The sequence below is a fragment of the Falco naumanni genome, chromosome 2 (assembly GCF_017639655.2).
Source record: "Falco naumanni isolate bFalNau1 chromosome 2, bFalNau1.pat, whole genome shotgun sequence".
Lineage (NCBI taxonomy): Eukaryota > Metazoa > Chordata > Aves > Falconiformes > Falconidae > Falco > Falco naumanni.
In genome coordinates this window covers 68201697-68229138 of record NC_054055.1, presented here as the reverse complement: position 1 = coordinate 68229138, position 27442 = coordinate 68201697, and the positions used below count along the sequence as shown (strand labels likewise).

The 27442-nt window shown below is 37.7% G+C and overlaps 1 protein-coding gene across 1 annotated transcript in view; it reads left to right on the top strand.

Annotated features, from left to right (window-relative positions):
* The window catches only part of NCK2 (NCK adaptor protein 2), an 88791-nt gene that overhangs the window by 50730 nt on the left and 10619 nt on the right, over positions 1–27442 (top strand). Inside the window, exons 3-4 of the mRNA XM_040584659.1 lie at positions 5745–5986; positions 26278–26999. Of these exons, the coding sequence (XP_040440593.1) occupies positions 5761–5986; positions 26278–26999 (948 nt within the window). The 5' untranslated portion in view covers positions 5745–5760. The remainder of the gene's footprint in view (positions 1–5744; positions 5987–26277; positions 27000–27442) is intronic.

Here is a 27442-nt window from a genome sequence, read left to right as displayed (position 1 = left end):
AAGCTTCAAACTTCCTGAACCAGCAGGCAGGCTCACCAGAGATTGCATCTTTATAAGCAAGTTTCAGACTTAAGGGTTTACTTCAGATGAAGAGATCTGATACAAGATATTTCATTAGTTACACAGTACAGTAAGCTCATCCACTTGTTATGGAAAAGGCCTTGATGGAAAGAGACTTGGGGTTTTTTTTATTATTTTCCACAACTGTGTTACATTAGAAGACTAACTATTGCCTATTTTGCTATAGTTTGTGAAAGATTAACCAAGTGGACATCACAGATAGCTGGCCCACCAGCAACACATGCTGTAGGGTTCAGAAACCATTTTGATTTTCAGTGTTCTCAGGGCCAGAGAAGGGGAGGTTGTTCAGCCTTCCAGTTTTAGAGAAAACAGTGACATGTCATTAGTTAGCTTTTCATTCTCCCAGGACAATTAACTACACATTGTATATAGTAATTATGTCTTATGTAATATTGTGTAGCAATTATGTGGTTTATGTACATCAGTGTCATGTAAAAGCCTCTGTATCAGTTTAGTGCCTTTCTTTCAGCATGTCTTAGGAGGACATCCAATTCCAGAACAGTCTGTTATATCAATTGGCACTTCCTATTAATAGAATTTTTGCTTGTTCCCTTGGTGAGGGATTAAATTTCAAGCATTACTGTCAGTCATTTTTCAGCCATGTTAGCTTTTGCAAACTAAATTGTGAACAAGGCAAGCAACTGCTTCCTTTCCCACTGCATCTTTAAAGCTTAACCATACCTCCTGTTTACACTATCCTAACTAACTGTACCCCTGATGTAACCCTGAGCCTTCCTCCTGAAGACAAGAAAAGGTGCTGCTTTTCAGCCCATTGGGCCAGGGAGTAGTGGGAGTGCTAACTTGCATCATGCTATAGGAGAGGATTCCAGTTCAGGTAGCCTGCTGGAACTGGAATGGTTCCTTTCTTACTTATCATTGTGGAAGAAACACATTAGGCCCTATATGGAGTGTGTAGGTGTTTGTGGAATCCAGGCCTGGTAAAAGGTAATGAGGTCTGTATTAACAACTGGATGTAGTTTGATATTTAAAATAACATCGACTGAGCAAATTTTCACATGAAATATAACTAGCAGATTTACAAGCTGCAGGAACAAATTCTCTTAAGTTCCTTTACATTTAAGTTTCCATGATCTGAAGTATTGCTTGCATGGTTCAGTTTTAAGCATTAGTTCAAAACGATGCAGGTGGTTGTCCTTGTTTTTTTTCTGGCATTGCTAAATTCTTGGATCATTGATAGTTCATTCAACATAACCTTTTTCTTTCTGGACTTTCTTCTGATAACATCTATATGGGAGCTACAGTACTAGATATTCCACTGATGTCTGCCTTTGTTCTGGCTGAGGGTTAGCTAATGTTCCTCACCTGTCTGAGCAGGCTCTGAGTACGGTTGTCTTATACTTTACCTCAGCTGCATTTTTGTTCACTACCTTCCTAGCCTGGCAGATTTTACAGTTTTTTCCCCTCTCTCCCAAGGGTATTTTTGTATAGGAAAATTTTCATGTGTGCTTCTGCAGTAGGGTAGCTGCCACTGAAGACAGGACTCCTAACAAAACCTAAACTGGAAGGAAGAAACAAAGCCACTGAAAATACCTGAAGTATTTTGTATTTGCTGAAATGTTATAACTATGTTGGTAAAATAAATTAGTTTACTGCCACTGCTAGCAATGAAGGAAATGCTGGATTAAAAGGGGTTGGAAGTTTGGATTGGTAACATAGCTAATAGCAGAATTACCTTATGAAGGTCTGGGTTGTGGCGTTTTGTTTATTTGCTCATTTAGTGTGGTGTCGGTTTTGGGGGTTTTTTTTGTTGCTTTTAAAAACTGTAGTTGCAAGTTGGATTGCCATAAAAGTAAAGCAAATGACTTAGTGATATGGTAAGCTAAAAACCAAGTTATACGTATACTTCTTAAAGTGAAACAGTCTTGTACTGAGAAATGACTGTTGTGTTTTGTAAATTTACAGTCCTTTGCATAGGGATTTCAGAGCTTTTCACTGGTGCTTTTTAAAGTGGGGGCGTTATATTGGATATGAGAAGACTGTATTTCAGCACTAGGACTTTTGAGCTGTTTAAGGAGGAACATTCTAGAAAGTTGTATACTCTTTGCAGTAATGGTTTTTATTTTCTTGGTGTGAAGCACTCATGTTAATGTTAGAGTGTATAGGGACTGTGATACTTTTTGTTGTGTGGTCTATAAGCAGTGCACTAAAGAAATCTCATGTTTTGAATGCATGTCAAGTTTTTATGGGACACTCAGATGCTTTGGAAGGCCATATTATTGGTTTTTACTTATGTTTTTCCCCATATCTAGTTATGTCATTTGCTTCTAATGTTTTGTTTGGCACACAACTGTGTTGCAGAAGCATTTAAGAACTATTAATTCCACAGCCCCCCTTCTGGGGAACAAATGTGTCCTTATTCACATACAAGGAGATCTTAGCTCTGCAGATGTCACAGGGAGAACCTTATTGTCCTTGACGGAACCAGTCTAATGATGTAACCATACAAAAGTAGTGTTAAGAACTTTAATACTAGTTCCTCACATAAAAAGCAAAACCAAAAACAAAACCAAACAAAAAAAACCAAAAAAAACCAAAAAAAACAAACAACCACAAAAAAACAACCCCCCCCAAAAAACCCAAACAATAAAACAAAACAAAAAAAACCAAAACCTGAAACTCACAACCCCCCCAACCCCAAACACCACCCCCCACCCAAATTCTACCCAAGATAAAAACCAGCACAATGAAATCCCTCCACACACATGCATACAGCTGTAAATGTTCAGCTGCCATTATATGATGCATTTTGACTCTTTATAACTCCTGTTCTCTCTTGGGTAGGAATGTTTGCCCCATTATTCATTCAGCAAAACCTGGAGTACTTTACTAAAATAGGTTCTTTGTGAGCATGCCAGTTGAGTAACTTGGCTACTCTACACTTCCACCATAATTGCATCATGCAAGGGGTCTGCTTGTGAAATAACATGGTTTCTCAAGCACAGTGGCAGTTTTACACATCTACAATAACTGGAATTACAGAAATGGGGTAGTTTGAGGCTCCTTGTCCTCAGTGAATTTTGGAGGACTGTATAGTTGATGTCATCAGCCCTGATGTATGGTCTCTTCCTGTGCTTCTGTCCTTGCCCAACACCGCAGGGAAACACTTGGCAACTCTTGCAGCAGGGGCCAATTCAATTTTATTTTTTTTTTCTTCAGAAGGATAGGAAGTGTAATAGTTTTTCATCAGTCACTAGTCAAATATTAAGCCTAATGTGTGTTTTTTTATTATTAATATACTGTAATATTGATAGAGAATTTTAACTTGCCTATGTTGTGAAAATAATCTTTTTTTAGAAGTGGAGCCTGTGTGGTGGCAACATCAGCCAACTGCATTGATGGTGTCCTATTTCTTTATGTTCTCCATGTCCCCTGGAATAGTAACAATAGAGCATTTTACAATTGCTGAGATAAACTGATCTAAATTGGAAAGAGAGATTACACTGACAACGCTGGCCTCCAGGACATGCTTGATTGCAATCCCCCTGTGGCTACATCAGTTTATAGACCTGTGGGCTATCTGTCCATTTTATGCGAGTCAGAAACCAGGGCAGTTTATTGGAGACTGTGGTCCAAAGCTCAGACTGTCCCATGTTGTTGTCAGATGGGATTATTGTTTTAGAGGAAAAAAATGGTTGAAGGGTATAGTGACTTATTTCTTGTAAAATCATCAATTCTATCTGCATAAGTCACAACCTGTTTGAACTGTAAGGGCTGCATTTCTTTCCACTTGTTTGAAATGTCCTAAATTCTTTTTGAAGTCATCTTGGGGCTTGCAGCTATGCAAACACGTTTGAAAAATGTTTTAATTGTTGTATGTTCTTTTCTGTTTTCTAATTGGAAAGTAAGTACTTAAGCGTGTCGATTCAGCTTCAGATTTTCAAAAATGTCACCTACCTTGGTCATGAGGGGTGACGTTGCTGGTGTTTTCCAAAGCTTTGCTTTCAAATAGTTTAGTAACTATAGCTCAACCCTGTATGATGCTGTCACGGAAATAAAAATTATGATAAGAGGAGGCTGTTAAATTATGATGGAATCCACTATTGTGTCTTATGATTATAGGTTAACTTTAACTAAGGAAAACACTTCTTTTTCTTTGAAAGAGTAGACTGCTAGGCTGTCTAGCATGTAGTTTTCACATCCTGTACTATAGCTAAAGGGAGAAGGTGCATACTTGTGTGTTTACAGACTGCAGAAGGAACCCTTTTGGAATATAGGTTATACAACTTAAATGCTGAACAGAATTTCTCAATGAGGTTTGGGTTTTCTTTTTAATTATCTCTCTGTCTTGTAAACTATTAGGTATCAGAATTCATAGGGTTGTGGACTGCTAAGAACTAGGCAACAAAGTCAATCATGCTAAGAAGATCCTTGGACATTAACAGTTTGAAGTACAGTCTCTACTACTTCTACTACTACTTGGGACCTGTCTCTACTACTTCTACTAAACCGTAATTCAAAGGAAAACTGCAGCTTTTGCTTTTTAAATAAAATTATCTGCTACATTTATTTTCAAATACATTCTCACCTCCCACTCTCTCCTGTCCTCCTCCACTTCCCTCTGCCCCAAAATCCCCCAGCAGCGATTAGAAAATTTTAGGTAACTTCTTAGAACTCAAAAGGTACAATCAACATGTTTTGGTTGGCATTTGAGTGTTACTGGTATTGGCATGGCACTTTTCCTTGCACACTGTTGTGCTCCCTTACATTGTTCCCAGTAATTACTGGGATGCATAGGAAAACGTGGAGGCATGTGGCTGTCTTTATGCAGGTGACAAATAGCTTTGGAAAAGATCATTCCTGTTATAGGTAATTAAAAGAAAGACAACTCATTCAGTCTTAACAGAACTCTGAATTCAAAGTTTCAGGTAGAGAATAAATGAAATGCAACTGAGGAAGCGCAGTGGGAACTTTTCCTCCAGCCCACTGACTTGTGCATGGCACAGGACTGCAGTGAGCTGGGATCTTTCCAGGAGCAAAGGGGAAGCAAAGGATTCTCCAAAGATGCAGTCTTGTGCTGCCTGCGCAAAACATTGTGAACAAAGGCTTGTTAAAGACAATGCCCTCTTCTTGATGGCAGATTTCCCTGCTGAATTATATTACTTCTTCAATTATTTTTAACTTCCTCCTAAAAAAAAAAAAAAAAAGATGGATAACTTTATATGCAGAAAATTTATAAATAATACGTTAGTATGAGGATGAAGAACTAGGGCAGAAGGAAAACAAATACATTTTTGCAATGCTGCCTTTTTTTTCTTCCTCAGATCAGAAATTTGAATGCCAGATGTGGGATAGTTTTATAATGCCATGTGCAAAACCTAAATGGGTTTCATAAATTAGCCTTTGTTAACATATATCTGAATAATATTTTGTATACATTCAGAGGAACCAAACATAATACATTATGACTAGAATTTACTTTCAAGGTGGTGTCGTATTTTAGTGGCAGAAAAAGCAAGAAAGGTTGATATGATTTCCCTTATTTTTAGAAGAGGAGTTCCAATCTATGAGGTTTCTCTCTGTATGGCTTTCTCATTTTTTAACCTAGCCTTTTCTTGCTTATTTCAGAAGAGCTCAAAGAAAAAACTGAGTAAGAATTACATGATATAATTTTCTGATGAGCATGTTTTAATATTTTGTTGCAGAAGGACTCCATGAAAGATGACAGAAGAAGTTATTGTTATTGCAAAGTGGGATTACACTGCACAGCAGGACCAAGAACTTGACATCAAGAAAAATGAGCGTCTTTGGCTATTAGATGATTCCAAGACATGGTGGAGGGTAAGAAACGCGGCCAACAAAACGGGATATGTGCCATCAAATTATGTGGAGCGAAAAAACAGCTTGAAGAAAGGTTCTCTGGTTAAAAATCTAAAAGACACATTGGGTAAGTCCTTTTGTATTTTGGAAGAAGTTTAGTAGATTTGATGGGTTTCAGATTGGGAATGTAATGTGCACATAAATATTTTTTAACATGCTTGTTTGGATTTTCTTAATCCTTGGTTTGAGGTAACATTGTGGATGATTGGGAGTGGGAGGGATGAGGGGGTTGTGAAGAATCATGGAAAAATCTGTAAAAGGTTTTCTCATATCACATCCAGGAGAGTAAGATGTTATTTTTGTTCCAGTTTGTCAGAGGCTGTGTATTTTCAGTGGCTCGAGAACTGTGTTTTCATTGGGATATCAGCTGCTGAATCCCCTCCTCTCATTCTGGGTCCACTTGCTCAGAAATAGAAGGATGTAAACTGGATTGTTCAGCACAGCTATCATAGCAAAGCTAAATCACTTTATGAATGGGATTATACAATGTGGCTATGTGCAATGTCAGGGGCTAAGTTTCTGTGGTCTGAGATGTTCCTTCTGCTTCCAAGCCATTAATATGGTCTCCGTTTTACACTGTTGTGAAGAATTTATGTACAAGTATATCATACATATAAAATGGTAGACCTTTGAAAAATTTTGAGTGTATTTTTAAGAAATGTATTTGGAAGTCTGGTTAAATTATTTTTTTTTCCTTTATTTTTGCAATGATTTTTAATGACTGGTTGAATTACTAAAAAATTAAGGGCTTTGCATGCGGCTAAGAAAGGTTAAACATAGGGATAAGTAATCATTTTATATCTAGAGGCCAAAAAACCCCTACTAGTGGTATTTTAGGATGTTATGAATAAAACAGAAACAGCTATGCACCTGGAGGTGTTTTGAGGTTATTTTTTGCTTGTGTTTTGGTTTTTGCCTGTGTTTTGCAAATCTTACATAGAGAAAACTTACTCTGTTGCAATTTGCTGTAGAAAATACAGACTCTTCAACAGAAAAATTAGAATTTGGAATTAGACTTGACAAAAAGCAAAAAGGTTCACTGGAAAATAACACAGCAATAGCTTGTGTAGGCTTATTGCAGGTGTCCTGTGCTGGTGTTGCATCTAGCAAGTTAGGTTTCTTGGTCACCTCATTATGGTGTCCTCCATTGCTGAGCTGCCGTAAAGTACATGAAAATTGAGGACTACAGGATGGGAGTCAGGCAAACAAGGTTATCACAGGATTTACCACGGTAATATTTAAAACCATAGGTCTTTCTACAGATACTTCTGGAATATACTCATTACAGTGCCAGCAAATGTGATTATGCCTTTTTCAAAGATTTGTATAAGGAATAAGCCTGAACATCAATTAATTAGTTAAAATCAAAATTCTGCGTGTTATGCTCCTTTTACATGGATTTATGTTGTTTAAAATACATGTATTTTGTTTGAAAGCTCCTTTATGAAAGGATTGAATTTCTATTGTGGTTATATATCGTGTTTGTGTGAAATGTGGACAGTATTTACTTGATGTAAACTCATTTTTATTTATATTCAACAGAAATGTGTTTAAGTGAAGGAACAGAGACATGTCCAAGCATTTATGCATGTTTACCTCCTTCATCTTAGCAAAGCTGTGTGCTGCAGGATGCTTCACTATGGTGGTGACTGATAAAAATATGTGAGAACAAAGCTTGCTGGTTTCATGGCTGAGCCTTCGCTCGTGTCACCTCTTCCAAACCTCAGCCCTTTGCACACATGTTCTGAAGGACTGTTACTACAATCTACCGATTCCCCTACCTTTTCTAATGGTTTTCTCTGTGCATTGCTTGTTCAGCTGAGGCAGAAAATACCATGTGACAGAGCCTAGATTTTTATTTTTTTTTGCAGTGACCACACTTACCTGCTAATTATACAGAATGCAAAGACCGTCTCATGCTCTTTTGTGCTTGTACATCTTGTGACAGTAAGAAACTGCTGAAGCCATACATAACCCACACATTGGCTCAGGATATTCTTAATGCCCCCACAAAAAAGTTGGTGCTTAAGAGTATTCTTTTTTTACAGTTGAAGGTATGCATATTATGTATGCATAATGAAACTTTAGTCTGTGCTGTGCACCATGTATCTGTACAATTTTCTTGTTATCTTTCCTGAATCTGCATCCTCAACTAACTGTAGTCTTTAAGCTTGTCTAGCTGTACAGTAATTTCCCATTCAGAATAAGGAGAGCATGTGTCCTTCCTTAAGAGGATCCTTTGTTTTAAGTGCCCATCAAGAATGCATTTTTTTTAAAATAAAGGCTTGCAAATTGCAAGGCTGACACTTGATCTAGTGAAACAGCTTTTGAAAGTTCTGCTGTGCCCAGTGAAACAAGTTCTTAAGTTCTCTTAATAGAAATATGTCTAATGTCTCATCAAACATGCCTTTCCTAAGATCACAAGAAAATTCACGTTAAAATACCTGCTAACCCAGCACAGGTTGGAATGGTGGTTGTGAGTATTATTCCTTAAATGAAGTCTGTTTTCAACTTTGACCTTGAAGCTTTTACCAAAATATCAGGTACTGAACAAAAACAACACAAAACAAAAATAAAATTAATAATCAGTCAGTAATTAATCATAAGTCTTGTGAAATGTCAGGAGAGAAACAGCAGGCTTTTAGCGTCTTTCAGGGTCAAGGCTAGTGGGCTTTAAAGAGAGTAACCCTCTGATATATGTGGACTCACCTTTCATAGTTGCAGCGCTCCAGCAAACGGTTGGTCCCATGAAGATGCGCTTTTCCCTACCTCTTCGTTAATTGATGACATTTCCTTGTGTTCGAACATACTTCATCTGAAAGCGTTGTTACTGTGCAAATGATGGAGTGTGTTGTCTATGTGATTGCCTGTGGTTATCTGCCACTCTTAGGCTTATCCACAGTAATTAACTGGTGTTTGAATTATACTTACTTCCAGATAGTCAATAAATATGAAAAGTGCCAACCATAGCTCAAATTGTGGCAGACCCCATAAGAGCTTTTACTATTTTTACTATTTAATAGTACCCATAGTTGGCTGTTGAAGATACATCATCTAAATAGTTCTTAATCTATGTTGTCTGTGTTATAATGGAAGTTTATGGCACCACTTAATATGTTGGTGTCTCGTACATAAAAAACAAAACACCCCACAAAAGTTTACTTTACAAAATTGCCTTTATCAGGAAAACTTTTAATCTCATCAAAGAATGAAGTCATGCCTGTTGTGCTGAAAACGAATTTTCCCAGAACTCTGTTGACTGTCATTAATTGAATCTCAGCCCTTGAATACTTTATTAATAGAATCCCATCAGCTTTACCATTGTTTGGCTTCGGGTTGGTAGAAGGTTAATGGGCATGTGGATATCTAGAATACGTGGCTTGATGGTTTAAAACATCAGCCTGTTTTCAGCAATGTCTTAAGGCTTCTGGAATTTCCATTGTATTTCAGCGGTAATATGTGTTCAGAGCCAGCTCTTTTAAATGTGCTGGGTATATTTTAAAATGCTGATTAACACTTCTTTAGCGAATGTTCATTAGGTCAGTTACTTGTGGACTGAAAACAGCTCCCCTCAAATCTCAAATGATCCCCAGTAATTTCTGAAGATGTACCTTTGGATCATCCTACATTTTTTCACAAAACAATAGCCATTTTTTGCACCATTCACTTTGTCTTTTCACTTCTAAGGTCTTACTCTCTTCTGCAGTATCTTCTTTTAGTCCTGTCATCAGGGAATTTTTCCAAAACTTTTAGCTTTTCTTAAGTGACTTGGAGACATTTTGAGACTTACATTTTTCTGTTGATAGATGTCTGTTTTTATCATTTTTCTGTTTGATATATATTATTTCTGTGCTCTTGAATCTCTTTCTTGGGTGGATTCTAATGGATGCATAGCTACAACAGCCCAGTTTTAATTATGGAAACGTAGCATATAGGCCAGCTATTAAGTATTTTAAATGATTCATCTTCTCATTCCCTTTTTTGTCTTAACTGAGTGATACTGCAAGTAAAAAGTTAATGGCAATTTAGCCATTTCAAATTGCTGTCTTCTGTTTGCTCATATTGAACGAAATCTGGTAATTATTAATATTCTTAAGGCAAAAGCCAGCTTCCAGGCCTGTGATTAAAATTTCATCTTCATTCATTATAATGAAGTTTAAAATAGTTTCCTTGTACGCTATTTCTTTTGTGGGGAGGGTATTTTTTATACATTTTGATTAAATCTTGCTAAGCAAGATACTTCCAGCATATGTCTTCCAAACTGTAATTTTCTGTTATATAATTCTTCCCATGCACTGGAGGTGGGAAGGAATTCCTAGACCCATTTGGATGGAGCAGGTGTTTGCAAGCACCACCCTCAGAGCTGCCTGTGAGTGGGGCTCCATGGGTTTCCCCTTCTGCAGCAAAGAAGATCTGTGCTGCTGGCTTGTCTCTGTCATGCTGAACAGAAGGCTTATCTGAAGGAAGCAAAAATAATGAAGAAGTCAGTTATTTGTGTAAGCAAAATAAAACTTCTGCGTTTTTTCCGTCCCTTTGCAAGTCATTTTCCTGGCAACAGCACAACTCTCCAGGCAGCAGCGTGCCATGGGTGACTTATGCGTGTGATCCAGCAGCAGGGTGCCATTTTCGTGGGAATCCACAATTTTCTGAATGTTACCACTGTTGCTTCACAACTAGCACTGTGTAACAGGGATTTATTAAAGGTGTCTGGTCTTGCTGTCTTCAGTGAGCAACCACATAAGAAACCTTGAATACATTTCCACTTGGTTCTTAGTGTAAGTTTTTGAACAGATGCCCAGCTAAAGAAATAGGGTTTATTAAAAGGTATTGAAAGAGAGATTGGACACCAGGAATACAGGAGGTTTGCTGTGGTTTTAGGTTTGCAAAATGCGTAGGAACAACAGAAACACTAGTGAGTGTTGGCAATGATGGCAAATACAGTAATCTCAATAACATTTCACAGAGATGTTTTAAGTTGCATGACTTCTTTATTAAGCTTCTGTAAGTCAGCAAAACATTTCAGTAACTTTTTAATTCTAATTCACTCTGTGTGCCAGATTTTCATGTGGGAAGTAAGAACTGACAAGTGAGATGTGAACTGCAGAAACCAGTCCTTACTTGCATCACTGCTCCTAGTACGTTATTTCAGAAGTGGTGTGAGTGTCCAAGAGTATTTCCTGTGTTCATCAGCCTCCATGGTGTCTACCTGGGTCAGCGTGTAGGTCTGTGCAAAAATTCCTGAGAGCTATACTGTCACTTCCAGGAACCAACAGTTTTAGACCTCTCCCCTGGCTATTTAAATTTATTTACATGAAAAGATTCTTTTCATATTTACAGCTTCACATTTTTCTGTTTGAGAGCTACTTAATACCACCTTCACCATGCCTTTCTGGAAACTGCCAGGGAAGGTAGCTCTTCTCTTTAGGCAGCCATTGCTTCGTAACAAGCAGAAATGTGGAGCGGGTCATTTTTAGTGCAATGTTTTCTTTAACATTGGAAGAAAGTGTTGGTTAAGAGGTTTGGTGTACTTCCAACCTCTGTACAAGTATTTCAACTCAAATTATTACTATTCTGTATAATGTGGTCATGAAATCTTATTCTCCAAATAAGTCATCAACCTTTAAGTTCTAGTATATAGGTTAGTGGTCTTTATTTTATTTTGGTTTTGAGGATTTTTTTTCTTTATTTAAAATATCTTAGTGGCCCAATTTCAGTAGTTCTGACATGGTTTGTTTAGTAGATTTAAGTGTACAAGGTAGTATTTTGACATTCATCTGATTGCTTCTAAATCTTGTCTTGAATACTGAAATTTGATTACTAATTAAGTCTTTCACTGGTGAAAGTTACTTATGTGACTCAAATTGTTGTGGTTTTTAACTGAACTTTTTCCAGTTCTTCAGCACTAGTGTTTAAAAGTGTAATCATGAGAAGCATATGCAGTATTTCTGGCACAGTGATAGCTATAAATTGAGTCTTCCATACTCTTTGCTTGATGAATTTGTGTTTGTTTATCAGCAAACTGCCCTAGCCATATTAGCTGCAAGATCACAGAAAACACATTAAATCGGTAATATGACCGAGTACTAGTTTGAAAATATATCTGTTAGTTCTTAATTAGTTGTTCTCAAGTTTAGTTTATTCTGGACACCATGTGGGTGTAAAATTTACTATAGAATGAAAGAATGGTGGAAATATGAATATGGTATCACTCTGTAAGTACACTGCTGTATAGCACAGCCTCTTAAGCCTTGTAGAGCTCATGTTAATAAAAACAGAGCTGCCTTATAAGACAAACAGAAGTTATTTTAATCTCTCTAGAACTGCAAGTTCCCGATGTTGTTGGACTTCCTTATTACAGACCTGTAAGAAATGCTAGTCTTTCCACTTAAGAGCAGGCATTTAATAAATTTGATTTAAAGAAATAACAAACCAACTTTAACAACTTTCTACAGTATGTAGCTGCTTGTCAAATTACATGTCATATATAAAGGTTTTGTAGAAGGAACGATAGGAAGTCTTTCATTTAGCCAAACATTTCCAGTTGAAGTTAGCAGTAAAACCCTCTTGTTAGGAATTCAAAACAAATATGTTTTGGGTTTGTTTTTTTCTGTGCCGCTTTATGTTGCTTTGAAGCTTTCTAGCTTGTCAGAAAATGTAGGCATGACAGTTGTGGCACATCTGTCATGTGTCTTGGAAGACTGGATTGAGGGTAAGTCATCTGTATCGGCACTTTTAAGCAGTCAATATACAGGAATTTAAGTTCATCTTTGCAGAGAGGAAGTAGTTGAAGTTTTTTATATACGGCCAAATTCTTGCTCAGTTTCCTAGTATCTCTGTGTTGAAATAGCTTACTCCATGGCTGAGTTTGTTTAACAAAAGCACTTCCTTTGCTGTGCTTCATCCTGCTTTTTAGTTGCATTGCTCAAAGTTCGCATGTTTGTTTGTCTGGCAGGGTAGCAACAGTGGTGACTCCTCACCAGTGATGAAATTGAGGAACATGGTTTTCTGGTAGCAAGCGAAGCTGATGGGAACTTTGTTTAGGTGTGGTGTCTTTGGTGGTTTGGGAGAGGGGGAAGGTGGAACAGTTGCATTTCTTCCATCTTCACAGCAGTAACAGATCAGTCTGGTTGCACGGGTTAGTGTCATTAGATGCTGAGAAAGGAGAAATGGGAGATGCTCACGATGATTTCAAAACACAAGGAAGAGATTTCTTCCATTCCCATCTAGAGCATGTGGAGTTAGGAGCTGGCAGTGCTGATACCACTGGAGGGGTAGCAGATGATTTGTATGATAAGGAATTGAAATGCTTTGTTGTTTTCTGGAAACATATCTACCTCATGATCGTCATCAAAACCTAGACTAGCTTAAGCAGCTATTTTCACTTCATTGGTGATCTTTGAAGATCTGGACACATATTTGATACCAGTAGCTCTGCATATGGAAAATGATACAAGAAGATATTGCTGACATGGTAGCGTCTGCTATTTCATTATCAATTTGATATATACATAATAGCATAAGAATATATTCATTTTGAATTAGTGTTACCATTGTGCATGTTAAAATAGTTACCAGAATACAAAACAAACTCACAAATTTATGGTTATGTACCTGTTGTATGCCTGTAAAAATCTGAATAACTTTATGCATATCAATTATGTCCAGTGAAAGTAGAATTAAAGGAATTGAAGTCTCTGCTTAGTGGAACTAAAATCAGACTTTCTAAAAAATACCGTGTTACCATTTCTAAAGGAACATGTACTCATGAAGGAAAATAAATCTGAAATTGCAAAGCAGACTACTGCAAAAAAAAACCCCCATCCCAAAACAAAATAAATCACAAACTTCATGATTTTTTTGTTACCTGTAGCAAAAAGACTCGAAAGCAAAGAAAATTAGTAAATATTTTGGAGAGCTCAAGGTACAGAGTAAAGCTTATTTTACTGCTTGATAAGAGATTGTCTCTGCTGAGTGTATGCATCCGGCCCTTTATCTGAGCTGAGCTGAAAAGCCAAAAGCAGCAGTGAAAGCAGAGCCTGCAGCCTGTTGCAGTGCCCCCAAGCTCCAGTACTAGCTGGTGATGGGAGCAGAAGTTTGCTCGTTTCAGTTTACAGTTGCATGTATTATATTCTGCTGAAAGTTTGTTTTATGCAAATTATTTATTGGAGTGCATTATTTAAAGGATTTACTGCTTCATGAGTTTGAAACAAACATATAATGGAAAGGTGATGTGTTCTACCTTTCAGCAGATTTTTCTAATAAGATGGCTGCAGTAGAACATTGAAAAGTTGAAGGTGTAAGGAAATCTTGCTGGTTTTAGGCCATGTTGAGTGAATAAATTTGTTCCTTGTATCGTATTAGAAGTTTTGTGTAATAGGTACTTCTCTCCTCCCTTCCCATGCAGTGTATGGGGGTACAATTTGACATTTACAGATTGTAGAATGGGCCTTTATTTTAGTCATAATTATGTTTTGAAAAGATAAAAGGATCACCTTAACTCGGTGTGGCTGCGTGTACTGGCGTCTTTGGTGGTATTACCTCAACTGTCACCTTTGAGGACCCTTGGTTTTGCCCCTCTCCGAGCCATTTATATGTCAACATGCAAGCCCAAAGATTACCTCCCAAGGCAGTTTCATCTTTCCCTATTAAAGAGAGTCACCCCATTGCCGGTAGCTCTTCCTTATACCCTGTTCCAGCCATGGAGGCAGAGCTTTTTGCTCTGGTAGTGTTAAAAGCTTGTGTCTGAATCCTCAACTCTTTTGATGTTTAATTTTTTCCATAGAATAAAATCCTTTAAGCAATCTGCTAATTAAGTCTCTTCTTCTGAGGCAGTTAAAATAGAGTACTTTTTTTCCAAGTAGTGTCTTGTACTGGATTTCTTGGGTTGTGTTCCCTTCTGTCCTCCTTTCCCTCAGGTTCCTGGGAGGACCAAAGTCCTCTGAAGCAGCAGAACTGGGGCTGTAGTGTGGATCACCACATTGCGCCCTGCTGTCAGGGTTGGACTCCTCCTGTAATGTAAGCATGTGTTTGTGGGGGAATGCAATGACCACGCTTCAGAAAAAGTGGTCTCTGTGTACTGTCCTCTCCTTGAGCTTCATGTCCTAGTGTGTGAATGGGGTAGCAGAGAAGGAACAGTCGACAGTAGCTAGTTTTGAGGTCTTGTGTATAACTTGTTTGGTGTGTGTAGCTGGGTCACTCTTAGAAAGACCAATCTGAGATGGCTGGCAAAAATCAATAGCCTGTGTATGAACTCTTGGGGATACCATTTTCCAAAGAATTCCAGTGACTCGAAGGACAAGCGATTTTTCTATATTGAAATGACAATGGCTGCTTCTTCTACCACCTCAGCATCATTGTAGAATTCTCCTCATTTAGATGCAGGTATTTCCTCCAATATACATCCCTAAATAATCCTTTCAATATTACTGACTCCCTCTCTTTTTTTTTGAGGCCTTAGGCTGTCTTAATAATAATCTTCCAGGGTCTTCTGGAGCATTTGTTGGGTTTTTTTAATCTATGTCGTCCCACTTGGGTTCTATAGATTTCTGTTTTCTCAGTTTTTTTGAAGACCTGAACAAACAAAACTTCTAACATAGTGTTCACGCCAAAAAAATTGGGCTTTGTCTTAGAATGTACAGGAGAAGATTTCCTTCCTTTTTCTGAGTCTCAAAAATGTTTTGTTTTCTGGAGTGCATCCATAAAGCAGAAATCAAGATGTATGCAGTGTATCCAGGCACCCAGCATAAATCTGGTATGTGAGAGAAAATGGCCACTTGTTTTTAAGGAGGGGAGGGTTCCAGTGGCAGAGATGGCTTTCTTTGAGTCACTTCAGTGGTAAATGTGATTAGTTACTAACAAGTAAGTTTTTGTGGTCTCAGCAAAGAGATCTGGACCAACACTGCTCTTATTGTGAATGCGTGGTAAGGTTGGCCATGTGAACATTCATGGGCGCTGATTCTTCTAGGTGACTATTTGTAACTGTATTTTGCACCAGAAAATTGATTTAGGACTTTGGCTGTAGACTGTCTAAGCTATATGCAATCATTGCCATTGCTGCTGTTCAGCAGTCTTTGAGACTTTGTAAATGAAAGAAAATGGAAAGTGAAAGAGAACAGACAGGGCAAACGTGTTCCGGTGTAGTGAAAATGTCGTTGTTCTTGTACATGGTCTCTACCAATTTACAAATCTGTAAGATATTTTTTTAATTGTTCAGTCAGGAAGTTGTTTTCCAGAACAGGAGCTAAATTTATTACTGCATTACTTACTAATTCATTATTGAATTTTAATCTATAGAATAAATTGTTTTAGTTTGTGAGTTGTGGGATTTGGTGTTTTGGCTGTGAGGGCCAAACCTCAGAGGAGACAAGCTGTTTAAGCAAGCCATTTTCCCCTGGTACATCCTCTTCAGTGGTGGGGATGTCTGGTTTTGTGCATGTAGTTGCAAATAACTTGAGAGCCCTTTATTAATGACGCTAAGGGCATTGCAATTCAGGGAGGAAGTTAGTGAAGAGAAGGTGCTTTCCTTTCCTAAAACTGCAGTGTATATGACAGGCTTGTAAGGAGTTCTGACGTTTCCAAAGAAAAAAAGTCGGAGACACCTTGGATTTTCTATCCAAGATGCTATTTAATGGTTAAAAACTTCAGCATAATATAGCATTGTCATTCTGACCTTATGCCGGAATTACTAAGGCTTTACATCATGCTTGGTGCTGGTATGGGCCAACTGGAATAAAACACTGTAACCTCAAAGAGTAGCTGACCCATGATACATTCAGGAAGGACTGCCTTGAGCTTTTTGATCCCAAGAGATTGCCCATTAATCAGTACTTGCATCGCTGTCTTTAATGCATTTCCTTGAGTTGAGGGGCTATGTATAATACTGCTTTGTAATTTATTTAGTCAGGTTTGGGCTTGATTATCTGAACTTCAGTTTGTATTTGTTACATCTATTAAACCTTTCATTTTCATGTACAGAATTGAGAGCAAATTTGAGCAAAAAAGAAGTGAAAAGACCAAGTTAGTAGTATAATTGCCCATACCCAAAATAGAATGATTCATTCTCATGTATCGGGAAGAGCCTTTAAATTGAGGGGTAATCTACTTTGTGCTTGCTGTATTATTTATTAAAAAAATAAAAAATAAAATTGAGTAAGTTTGTGTTAGCAAATTGGATTTGTATCCTGAGCTGTCCCATGCACCTCTTTTGCTTCATATAAATGCAAGATAGCTAAATATAAATTATTTTCCCACCAAACATTGGAGAAGGAGGGGGGGAACATAAGCTGTTGTATGCTTGCTGAGGGACAGGAGCATGTGTTGGGGTAAACAGTTTGGAGCGCCTCATGCATATTAGGGGTTTCTTTGTCAGTATTCTGTTAGTGTTTGTGAAGGGGAAGCAAAACAGCGTAGCTCTCCTTCTCTACATGAAGGGAACAGAAAGCACTAGGAAGTCCTGCAGGGCTACTATGCCTTCTCCTCATCCCTTATACATCTGTTCTTAGAATGATAGGGTTGCCTTAGGTTTAAGGTAGTCCTGTTTTGTTTTTTTCTTATCAGGGTATCCTACAAAATCAAGAGAGCAACATTAATAAGATTACAAAGTAGGTGGAAATATCTTTAAATGGTCTGTATTTGAAAGCAACAGGTGTGTATTTAAAGCAAACTGTCTTCAATTTAAATTTGCAGAAATTGGAACCATAGATCTTGAGAAACCCCATTTACTTTATATGCCTTCTATTTGAGACTGAGAACACTGTTTTCCGTAGAGAATTTAAAATCCCAAGGCCATTTTAAACTGGCCTGGTAAGACTTCATCTACTTCACTTTTCCACTGGGGTGAGAACATACACAAGGCAGTTGATGGAAGCCTTTGGATCGTGTGTTTGGTATCTTTGGAAAACTCTGTCCACATACGCCCCTGTAGTACATGTTTCATTATAACCTTCTGATCTAAAATGCTCTGCGTACAGAAAACTTATCTGGTTTATCTGGTACTGGATTTTGAATGTACTTTTCATGATAACAGGTAGTCACGTTTAACACAGTCTAAATTACAAGAACTAATGCAGTAGTTGTTTTTAGTACAATTGTGGAGTTGGTTTCTTTATGGGAGCCTGCATAGCGAATAGTGTTTGATGCACGGGAAACTTTGACATTACTTTTTCCTGCATTTGAAAAACATAGTGACAAAGCAGCCTGGTTGTCGAAATGTCAGAATTTCACTTTGACATTTAAAGAGCAGCTTCCGTTTTCTGGTTTGTTCTAGTGTGGCTTTTTTTGATATTGAGCTTCTTAAAGAAGATACAGAAAAATCATTAATAGAGCTGTAAGGCTTCATTTCTGTATCATAACTGCAGATGAAGATTTCTGGAATTTATAGCAGTGTCCTTTAAAGAGTGCTGTTGATGGAGATATTGCTTCTAAAATACTGACTATCCATATGGATCTTGGCCTTGGAACATTTGCTTTGAAACTGGATGTGTAGGTGGAGGGGCAGAAGAAGGGGTGGGAGGTTACAGACTGAAAATGTGCAGAAATGTTTGGTTTTTCTTTCTACGTAACAGAAGAAACTTTTCCTTTTTAATAAAGAGGCAAAGACAACTTAATTTAAAATTATAAAAATAATAAGTAACGTAAAGCTAAATGAATGAATGTCTGGTCTGGATGTTCCAGCTGTCAAGAAATGATGTGTTTATTTCTGCACTGGGTGAATGAATTACTTAATTTACAGCAGTTTGTTTTTTCTTAGAAATTTTCCTGAAAAGTTAATGACTTCTTTTTAAATACTTTTTTCTTTTAAAAAAGACTGTACACTTTGCGTACTTATTAGATGCATACATTAATATGGAATATAATTCAGAGTCTTAGTATCAAGAGATTAATAACTTGTTAGACAGAAAAGGAAAATTTTTTAACTGCATATATGTGAAGCCAGATGGAATTGCAATTCTATTAAAATACACAAGAAAAATCATGATTTTTAAGTTTCTTAAATAAAATTTGGCTAAAATATTACATAAACCTCTAAATAAAAATGGGTTTTGATAAACTTGCTTATTGCTGCTGCATCTAACATAAAACACCTGATTAGTAAATTGAATGAGAATTTCTGGTTATGTTGTCTTTTAAGATTTTTAGAACTAGGAAAGCTGTTCTCTAGGATTTTGTTTTATATTTGGGGGAACAAAAATGTATTTTCATCACAGCTGAAATTGATTTCTTAACTTTTTCTAGAAGCCATTAAACAGAAATTATTTTAAAAATATTTTTTCTAACTCTTTCAGAGATTACTATTATTATTCAGTATTTGAACAAGGTCTTGCTCTAGGTATTTATACTGGGAGTTCTCCTAGCTCATTTGTTTGGCTTCCTTAAATTTATCAACCTTAAACATTTTCACTTGTTTGTTTCAGCTGTTCAATGGAAGTCATCTCAATAGATTACAATAATGTTAAATTTTTCAGCTCTGGAGTGTCTTGTTTCAATTTGAATTTTAATGGATTTATTTTTAAAGAAGAAAAACAGTATTTTAAAAATCTGATTAAAATTAAAATATTTTCATAAAAAACGTACTCCACTTGTGCTCTTTGTGGTGGCTTCTATGATCATTTTTTTTTTAACCATAAAGCTAACAGTGCTGCTTAAACCGTTTTACTCTAGAAGGAAGGGTACACAGATTACATTAAAAATTGTATGAAAAATTTTACAAGTAACTCCTGGTGGTGTTTTTGTAATTCAGAGAAGAATGCTAGTAATGTAAAGAAATTTCAGTTACTGGGTAATTTGTAATGCCAATGAAAGATCCTTTTAAAAATATTTTTTTCCTATAAATGTGTTTTATTTCATTTAGTTCAAAGACTCTTTCATGTTATGTTTAAAATCCATGCTTTGACAGCATGCGTGAGAGTTGTGGTAGCGTGGGTAGGTTTTAAGGCAGAAACTGAAGCAACACTCTCCCAGGACTTTCACACTTTTTCCTCCTCTTCTCAATACCTTTTTTTTTTATATGTTGGTCAGTTTGATACCAAATAGCTGCTGACTTATCAAGATCAGCATAGCATTGCATTCATCTCACTAAAATCATGCCAATTCATTGGCTTTTGACAGAACTGAGCATCATGGGTTGATTTTTTGGGTGCTAACCTGATGGTAGAGCTAGTCTCTTTGGGGAAGACATAGCCAATTTGAGCAACTTAAGAGCTGGTGGGGAGCCAGGAGGTGGGAAGGCAGGGATCCTCAGTAGTCCTGCCTGCCTTTCCAGGTGGGCAGGGCATCACATTTCTGTTTTCAGATGATTGAAAAAATAAAAAAAATCTACAAAATACAGTTTAGAGAGATAAAAATTAAATACATAATTTTTTTATCCACTTTTGTTTTTGACTGTACATAAGTGTGCTTTTAATTCGGTTGTAGTATCAGTTCCTGTGTTTTGACTAGGTAATACAGCATAATTTAGTTTTTTTAATTGAGAAAAAGCTTGTTGTGTTTGTGAATAGACTGTGAAAGAAAGTAGCTGGCAGTATGTGATGTACTATTAGTTCAAGATGTCTATTTGATGACCTATGTCATACTTGAATTAATTTTTTGCCAATTTACAGCTTTGTAATAATATATAACTGATGGAAATGTAATTTCAAACATAAAAGATTGAATACATGGTACAAAAATTAGTTCTGACTTGTTATGAAAAAAATCTGTTAGCAATGAAAGAAAATAGATAAAAAAATTGATTTTCTAATTCCCGTGGGGAGAGGCAAGGTAACAGCATTACTCAGCAGCATTTGTTAATATATTTCCAGCTGTATATTTAGGGTTCAAACTAGCTACTCCAGCATTGATATAGGATATTTGAAGGACACCATTTAGTAGAAAACTAGTCCCTTAAAGAGGAAGTAGTTTCCAATAATTGAGTTGTATTGAGACACTTCTGTTGTTGGTTTTGGAGTGTTTTTTATAGTTTAATGGTCACTTACTTTGGGGGAGGGGGGGTGTCCTTCCTTAAATGCTCTTGATATTTTGATAAGAAGTTATTGGAGTCTTCTTAAGCAGTTGTATCTGGCATGTTTAATGGCATGGTCTCTTCCATTGAGTTTTGGACTGAGGAATTCCATTTCAGAAATTTAGTGTTGCCTTTATGATTTCTCAAAGCATTACAGTTTTCTTGTATTGCACCTTTTTTTCTGAAAGGCTGCTTTTTTTTTTTTTTTTTGTCTTGTGAATTTGATTTGATGCACAGAAAATATTTTTGCTCATAATTTATGTGTTAAAATCAGAGAAGGCTTTAGAAAAGATAGGTTGGGAGAATTCAGATGATACAAGTGTCACTTGCCAACTGTTTTTCAGAAATTGGCTTTGGGTATTGACTGACCTTTTTATATACAGAAAATGGGAGAATGGAAAAGTCAGTAATCTGAGATATCAAATAAAATTCCTTTGTAAAAGAAATGCAATTATATTTAGTCTATTTAAAGTTATGTACAAGGTGTAATAAACATAGGGAGCAGTTTGAGGAAGGTGGTGCTAGACAATTTGACTGCGAATATCTTCAGTGTCTAGTGAATTTATTCTTAAACAGAGCTTAATAAAATAAATGTGAGTACGAATAAGCCTGCATTATACAGCCACATCAGTGAATCTTTTCTTTCACCTCCTGGAGATGAGCAAAAGCAGTTAAAATACAAAATGTGGTCACCCATCAGTTTCAAGCAAGGACACCAGCTCACAGGAGCATGGAAAGACTCATCAGATAGCTTTTCCTAAAATTAGGGAAAGATCTGTTTTGTAAATGGGCTTTTTCTGGGAAAGGTGGTATGTACTACAAACCATAATTAGCAAATGGAATATGAATTTTTACTAGTGGCAAAAAAACCCTTGCTATACACGTGTTATATTTGTATTTGATAATTTCTGTATTAGGATAAAGTTTTAAAGATAACTAAACTTGCTTATCCTAAGCACCAATTTTCATAAAGGTTGTAGCTATGCGGCCCTTTTTCAGTGCTTTCACTGAAGGCAGAAGGAGAGAGAAATCCTTTTGGTTTTAACAGGAGGAAGGCTGGGCAGTCAGGGCATCTGTGCTGTCTGACAAGTGGCCAAGCTTTGAGCCCAGGAGCTTGGCCAGCATGGCAGAAGACATAGGGTAGGGGTAGGGGAACTGTCAGTATCACAGTATCAGGACAAAGGGGCGTGATGAAGGAAATTCCACCACTTTGAGGTCTGGGGGAAGCTCAGAACATTTCCTGGGGGAGCTTAAGGAGCACAATAAGGCGAGAAGGCTGGAAGCACTGCAGGGGGAGGGCATTGGAGGTGTGAGCTGAAGGACAAGTTGGTAACGAAAGGGTGAAAAGCTGGGGCTTGCACAATGGGGACTTAAGAGACAGGAAGCAAATGCATAGGAAATTGGTCTTCCTTCAGCCTGCTGCTCGCAAAACAAGCTATTCTTTAGAGCTGCAACTGAGTGAGGAAAGGAAGAGGGCACAAAGTAATGTGGGAGGCATGTTTCTGAGTCTCCATAGGACTAACCTGGGGGCCAGAAGACTTCTTTCACTGCAGAGAGAAGGAGGATTTGCAGTGGATCCATTCTCTGGAAATTATGCTAACCTTTTTTATTATTTTTTTTTTTACCTCTGCAATATAGCCATCTAAAAATTAAACCTACTTACATCACTTGGCAGCTTGTTTGTGAGAATGAAAATGAACTAGTTTAGGATGGGTCAGCTGTAGATTGTAAAGTGTTATTTCCTATGAAATACCATACCATAAAATAGGCTTTCTTCTGCTTTGCAATGCTTTTACTCCCACTTTTTTCCCCTCACTTAAAAGCTAATCCGTTGCTTTAGGTTTCTGGGTATGACAACTGGTTGTATTCCAAAGGATTATGGCTTCAGGTGAACTGTAACCAATGAGTCAGAATGGGAAAATACAGTTGTATTTCACTAGTAGATAAGTTTTCATTAAAACAAAGACAATAAAAATGCCAAAATCATGAGTGCAGTCACAAGTATATTTGATTGACTCTTCCAAACATGTCTCCAAATGTACTTGAATTTTTTGTTTTCCATGAAATTCCTTACATGGGTTTCATTCCATCTGAACATAATAATAGGGATACCCTTACAAGCAGTAGTAAGCAAATGTTTCTGTTAGTAGTGAGTAACGGCAGTGTTTACTCTTCCAGAGATGACTCATGTAGGTTATACTTTTTTTTTTTTCTAACAGGTTTGTGATTTTTGTCATAGGTGCATGTGAAGTTTGTAATCATCCTACTTTATTCTTGCTTAACTATGACCAGCCATCCTACTAAATTATATTTTTTTTCTTGTTTCCTAAGGAAATGAAGCTTACACTAGTCATGCTGTCACAGTCAGCTGTCATCGTCCATCCATCTGTCCACCCTTGATAGCCAATTTTAAGCAAACTTGACAGACTGGCAGAGATAAACTAACTGGTTTTCTCCAACTCAGTGCCTGGGAGGGTCATTGCTGGTGTCCCTCACTGGAGAAGCCAGAGAAATCCCAGCTTTTTGCTCAGTCCATGCAGGGCTGAAAGGCAGCGGGGCGCCAGACACAGTGCTTGGCTGGCCAGCCCAACAAAGGTAGGGAGGGCATCGCCAGGGAAGAGGGGGGAGTATAGGTTGAGGGCAGTTTGGACATGGCGGTGGAGAGCTGGAGGTATGAGAAGGACTTGGGCATGCAAAGGCAGTCATATGGTAAAGGGGCTTGTTATGGATCCTGCAGGAGATGGGGGAGGCAAGAGGGGGAGTAATGCGGCAGGAGGTGTAAGGAGAAAAACAGGAACAGATTTCCTTCGTTCTGCTCATGGAACAACTTGTTTCCTCTTCTGTCATAGAGGCAGTTAGGAATGTTGTAACCTCACATTAAAAATGAGTATTAGATAAAGCTGTGTGTACCCTTTGCTGTGGTTGGCTCAAATGGGTCTCTGCGTAGTTAGTTACCTTGGTCAAACCAGCTGGAAACACAATCTTTGGTGCACGTTGCTGCTATTGCAGAAGACTAATTGTTACCATGCTATCAGCCTTAAAAAGCTTGGTTACGTTAAATGTTAAACTGAAGAGCTCCAACTGCCTTTATTGATAAAGCAAAGTAGTGAAGTTTCTGATTTCTTTTCCCGATGTTGTTATGGTTTATGTTGAATGGGGAGGATAGAAAGGAACATTTAAAATGTAAGATGCAGCACTGGAAGGTTTGTGGAAAAAGATGCAACTTAAAAAACCTCCACTTGAAAGAAAGTGCTTGGATGATGACCTTTTGCTAAATGTTTAGGCACCTTTATCAGACCTCAGAATTTATTTTTGAGAAATTTGTTTTTCACCTGTTTGTCAACAGTTTTTTCTCTAGATACTTCAGTTTATGGCATTCTTTTAACACACTGCGTCCTCATATATCTCCATTATTTCTGTACTCTGATTTTCAGCTAGTTTTCTCCTGGCCAGCTACTCTATCATCTGGTGGGGTTTTTGTATTTTATTTGTTGTTCTACTGTAATTCCAAGAAGTGGTGCTGCATATCTCCATTACCAAGCACATCAAAACCTAAGCTTTTAATCTTGGAGGTTCAATCTCAGTGTAGGGCTTTGTGTAGAGTGACTACTGAAATATAGTTGCTTGTTTTCTATGAAGTTATAACAGTAATTGCCCCCCTTTCCTAATAGAATGACTCTTAAGTTGTGTTTGTTTATATCACCCTAATTTAATGCTCCTTAGTTCTGATACATCCTTGTCTTTGGTTGAAAATGATCTCTAAACTGATGAAAATTTCCAGTCTTGGCAGAGATCAGAGCCTGGGCAGCTTCCCATTAGTGCTTGCTTGGACACTCTTTTCCTGCAATTGTCTCCCCTAGTACAATAAGCTGTTCTCCCTCATTTTGCCTGAAAGTGCAGCCACTGGCTCTTGGCTGACATGATGTAGTTAGAATGACATTAGGATGTAAGCAGGCTCCAGCAGGAAGCAAGGAGCTGCTGGGGAAGGTCAGGAAACACTTTAGGATCATTGGAATTTTCTGCAGTCTTCTGAGACCTTAAGACTGTATTAATTAATGTATTTAACCCTTCTGTCTAGCAGTGCCCACATGGTTGTATGCACCCTGTTTGTGCTGTACAGCTAACTCTGTGAAATAAACCAGGTGGTTTTGCAGTGTATATGCATGTACATATATATGTGTATATATTAAAACTGAACACATTTTCAGCAGTGGAGTGGCCAGATCAAATAGTCCTGAATTGGTAAAAATGAAATAATATGCACCCCATTCAATTGCCATAATCAGCATATACTGGTTCTGTCTCAAGTGAATCTCTCGCTTGCCAGCAAGGCTCAAGGAGCATGCAGAAAAGTACAGAAACTCCAATTTCTGTGTTGGTTTTTGCTTTCTGTCCCCTGCATGACATTTTGGGTGTTGCTTAGTTTGTGTTATACTGAGATTTCATCTTTTGTTTTCTCTTCAGATTTTTTTATAAATGAATTTCACAAGTGAGGGCTACTTGTTCACTCTATCTTTCTGTTTATGTATAAGCTTAAGCAGTCCTTGCCACAGAAGTTTGAAAAGTACACAAAGTGTGTTGTGAGTTTTTTCTTCTATATTTAAACAGACGCTAGCATGGTTCCTTTAATTAAGGAAAAAAAAAAGTTGTGTTTCATGTTATTGTTGTTACTTCTGTACATTGTATTCCATGCCGTAATTAAAGCCACAACAGTACATCAGAATTTACAGATTACAGGGGAACATATGCAAATGACCTTCCTCACTGTCAGGTTTATGCTTTTATAGTACGTGATGAAATGTAGATGAAAGAGGTGTGGATTTCAAAAGGAGACTTGCAGTTGGAAGCAGTTGCAGCTGTAGCTGCCTGGGGACTCACTGAAGAATGAAGAGAGCAAAATGTAATCTGCAGAGAAACTTAAGCTTTTATGGCTGTGTTAGTTTATTTTTGTAGATTTCCTTTCATGTTTTGCTTAAGCCAAATTAAAGTCATCACTAAAATTAAAAGGCATGATAATTTGGCTGGATTTTTAAGAGATATAACAGCAAGCTGTGCAACTGTTCCAGTGATTAGCTGTTCTAGTAGTGAAGAAACCACTATTTTAAAGTGTGTTAAAACTCTGGTACTTCTGGGAAGGGACTAGAGCTATTATAACGCAAATTGCTCCTTACTTAATGGTGCATCAACTGGATGTTAAAGATAATTTCTTAAAGGTGGTGTTTTCTGACTGTGTAGTGTTACAGAAGAGATCTCCATTTAGCAGTGTTGTTAAAGTGGTGGAGAGCATGTCACCAAATCCAGTGTTTGCAGTCTGGGGATGAGCATTCCAAGTGACCACTTTATGTGTCTTTCTTTAACAGGTTTGGGAAAAACCAAGAGAAAGACAAGTGCAAGAGACGCCTCACCCACTCCTAGCACAGACGCAGAATACCCATCCAACGGCAGTAGTGCCGACCGGATTTATGATCTTAACATTCCAGCCTACGTGAAATTTGCCTATGTCGCAGAAAGGGAGGATGAACTGTCCCTCGTTAAAGGGTCCCGAGTGATTGTCATGGAGAAGTGCAGTGACGGCTGGTGGAGAGGTAGCTACAATGGACAGATTGGATGGTTTCCTTCGAACTATGTGGTAGAGGAGGTTGAGGAGGCAACTGCAGATTCCCCCAGCTTTCTCAGCTTAAGGAAAGGCGCTTCCATGAGTAACGGCCAGGGCACCAAAGTACTTCACGTTGTTCAGACACTGTATCCCTTCAGCTCCGTCACAGAAGAAGAGCTCAATTTTGAGAAAGGGGAAACGATGGAAGTCATTGAAAAGCCAGAAAATGACCCAGAATGGTGGAAATGTAAAAATTCCAGAGGGCAAATTGGTCTTGTTCCTAAAAACTATGTAGTAATCATTAGCGATGGTCCTACCATTAACACTTCCCATCCGCCTCAGATAAGCTACACGGGACCATCCTCTACTGGACGGTTTGCTGGAAGAGAGTGGTATTACGGGAATGTTACCCGACACCAAGCAGAATGTGCCCTGAATGAAAGGGGAGTGGAAGGAGACTTCCTTGTTAGAGATAGTGAATCTTCGGTAAGTGGTACTCAGCCTGGTAGGCTTTGTAATACCCAATGCTTGGGCTAGCAAGCATGACAGTTAATAGCTTCCCTATCTGTAGTAAAGGGCTTTTCACCCTTAAAGAAACAAGCAACATTTTGGCATTACCAACTGATGCGCTTACTGCTTGTGAGAATTAGTCTGTTACTGAAATGCAGTGACATTTGCACTGAAATTTAGCAGCTGTTTTGTATTAGCCAGGGTTTTTTAATTAGTGGACAAGCAAGGTAAATATTTCAGGCTTCAATCTGACTTTTCATATGTTCCTCGTATGCAATCCTCCTCAAATTTACAGCACTACAAGATAAAATAATTCCTGTGAATTGCAAATTTGGTCATTAACTTGATTTTAAAGCTAATTGCAAATTGAGATCTTTGTATTGGTCGGGTTTGTTCTGCTTTTAATTGAATAATAACAT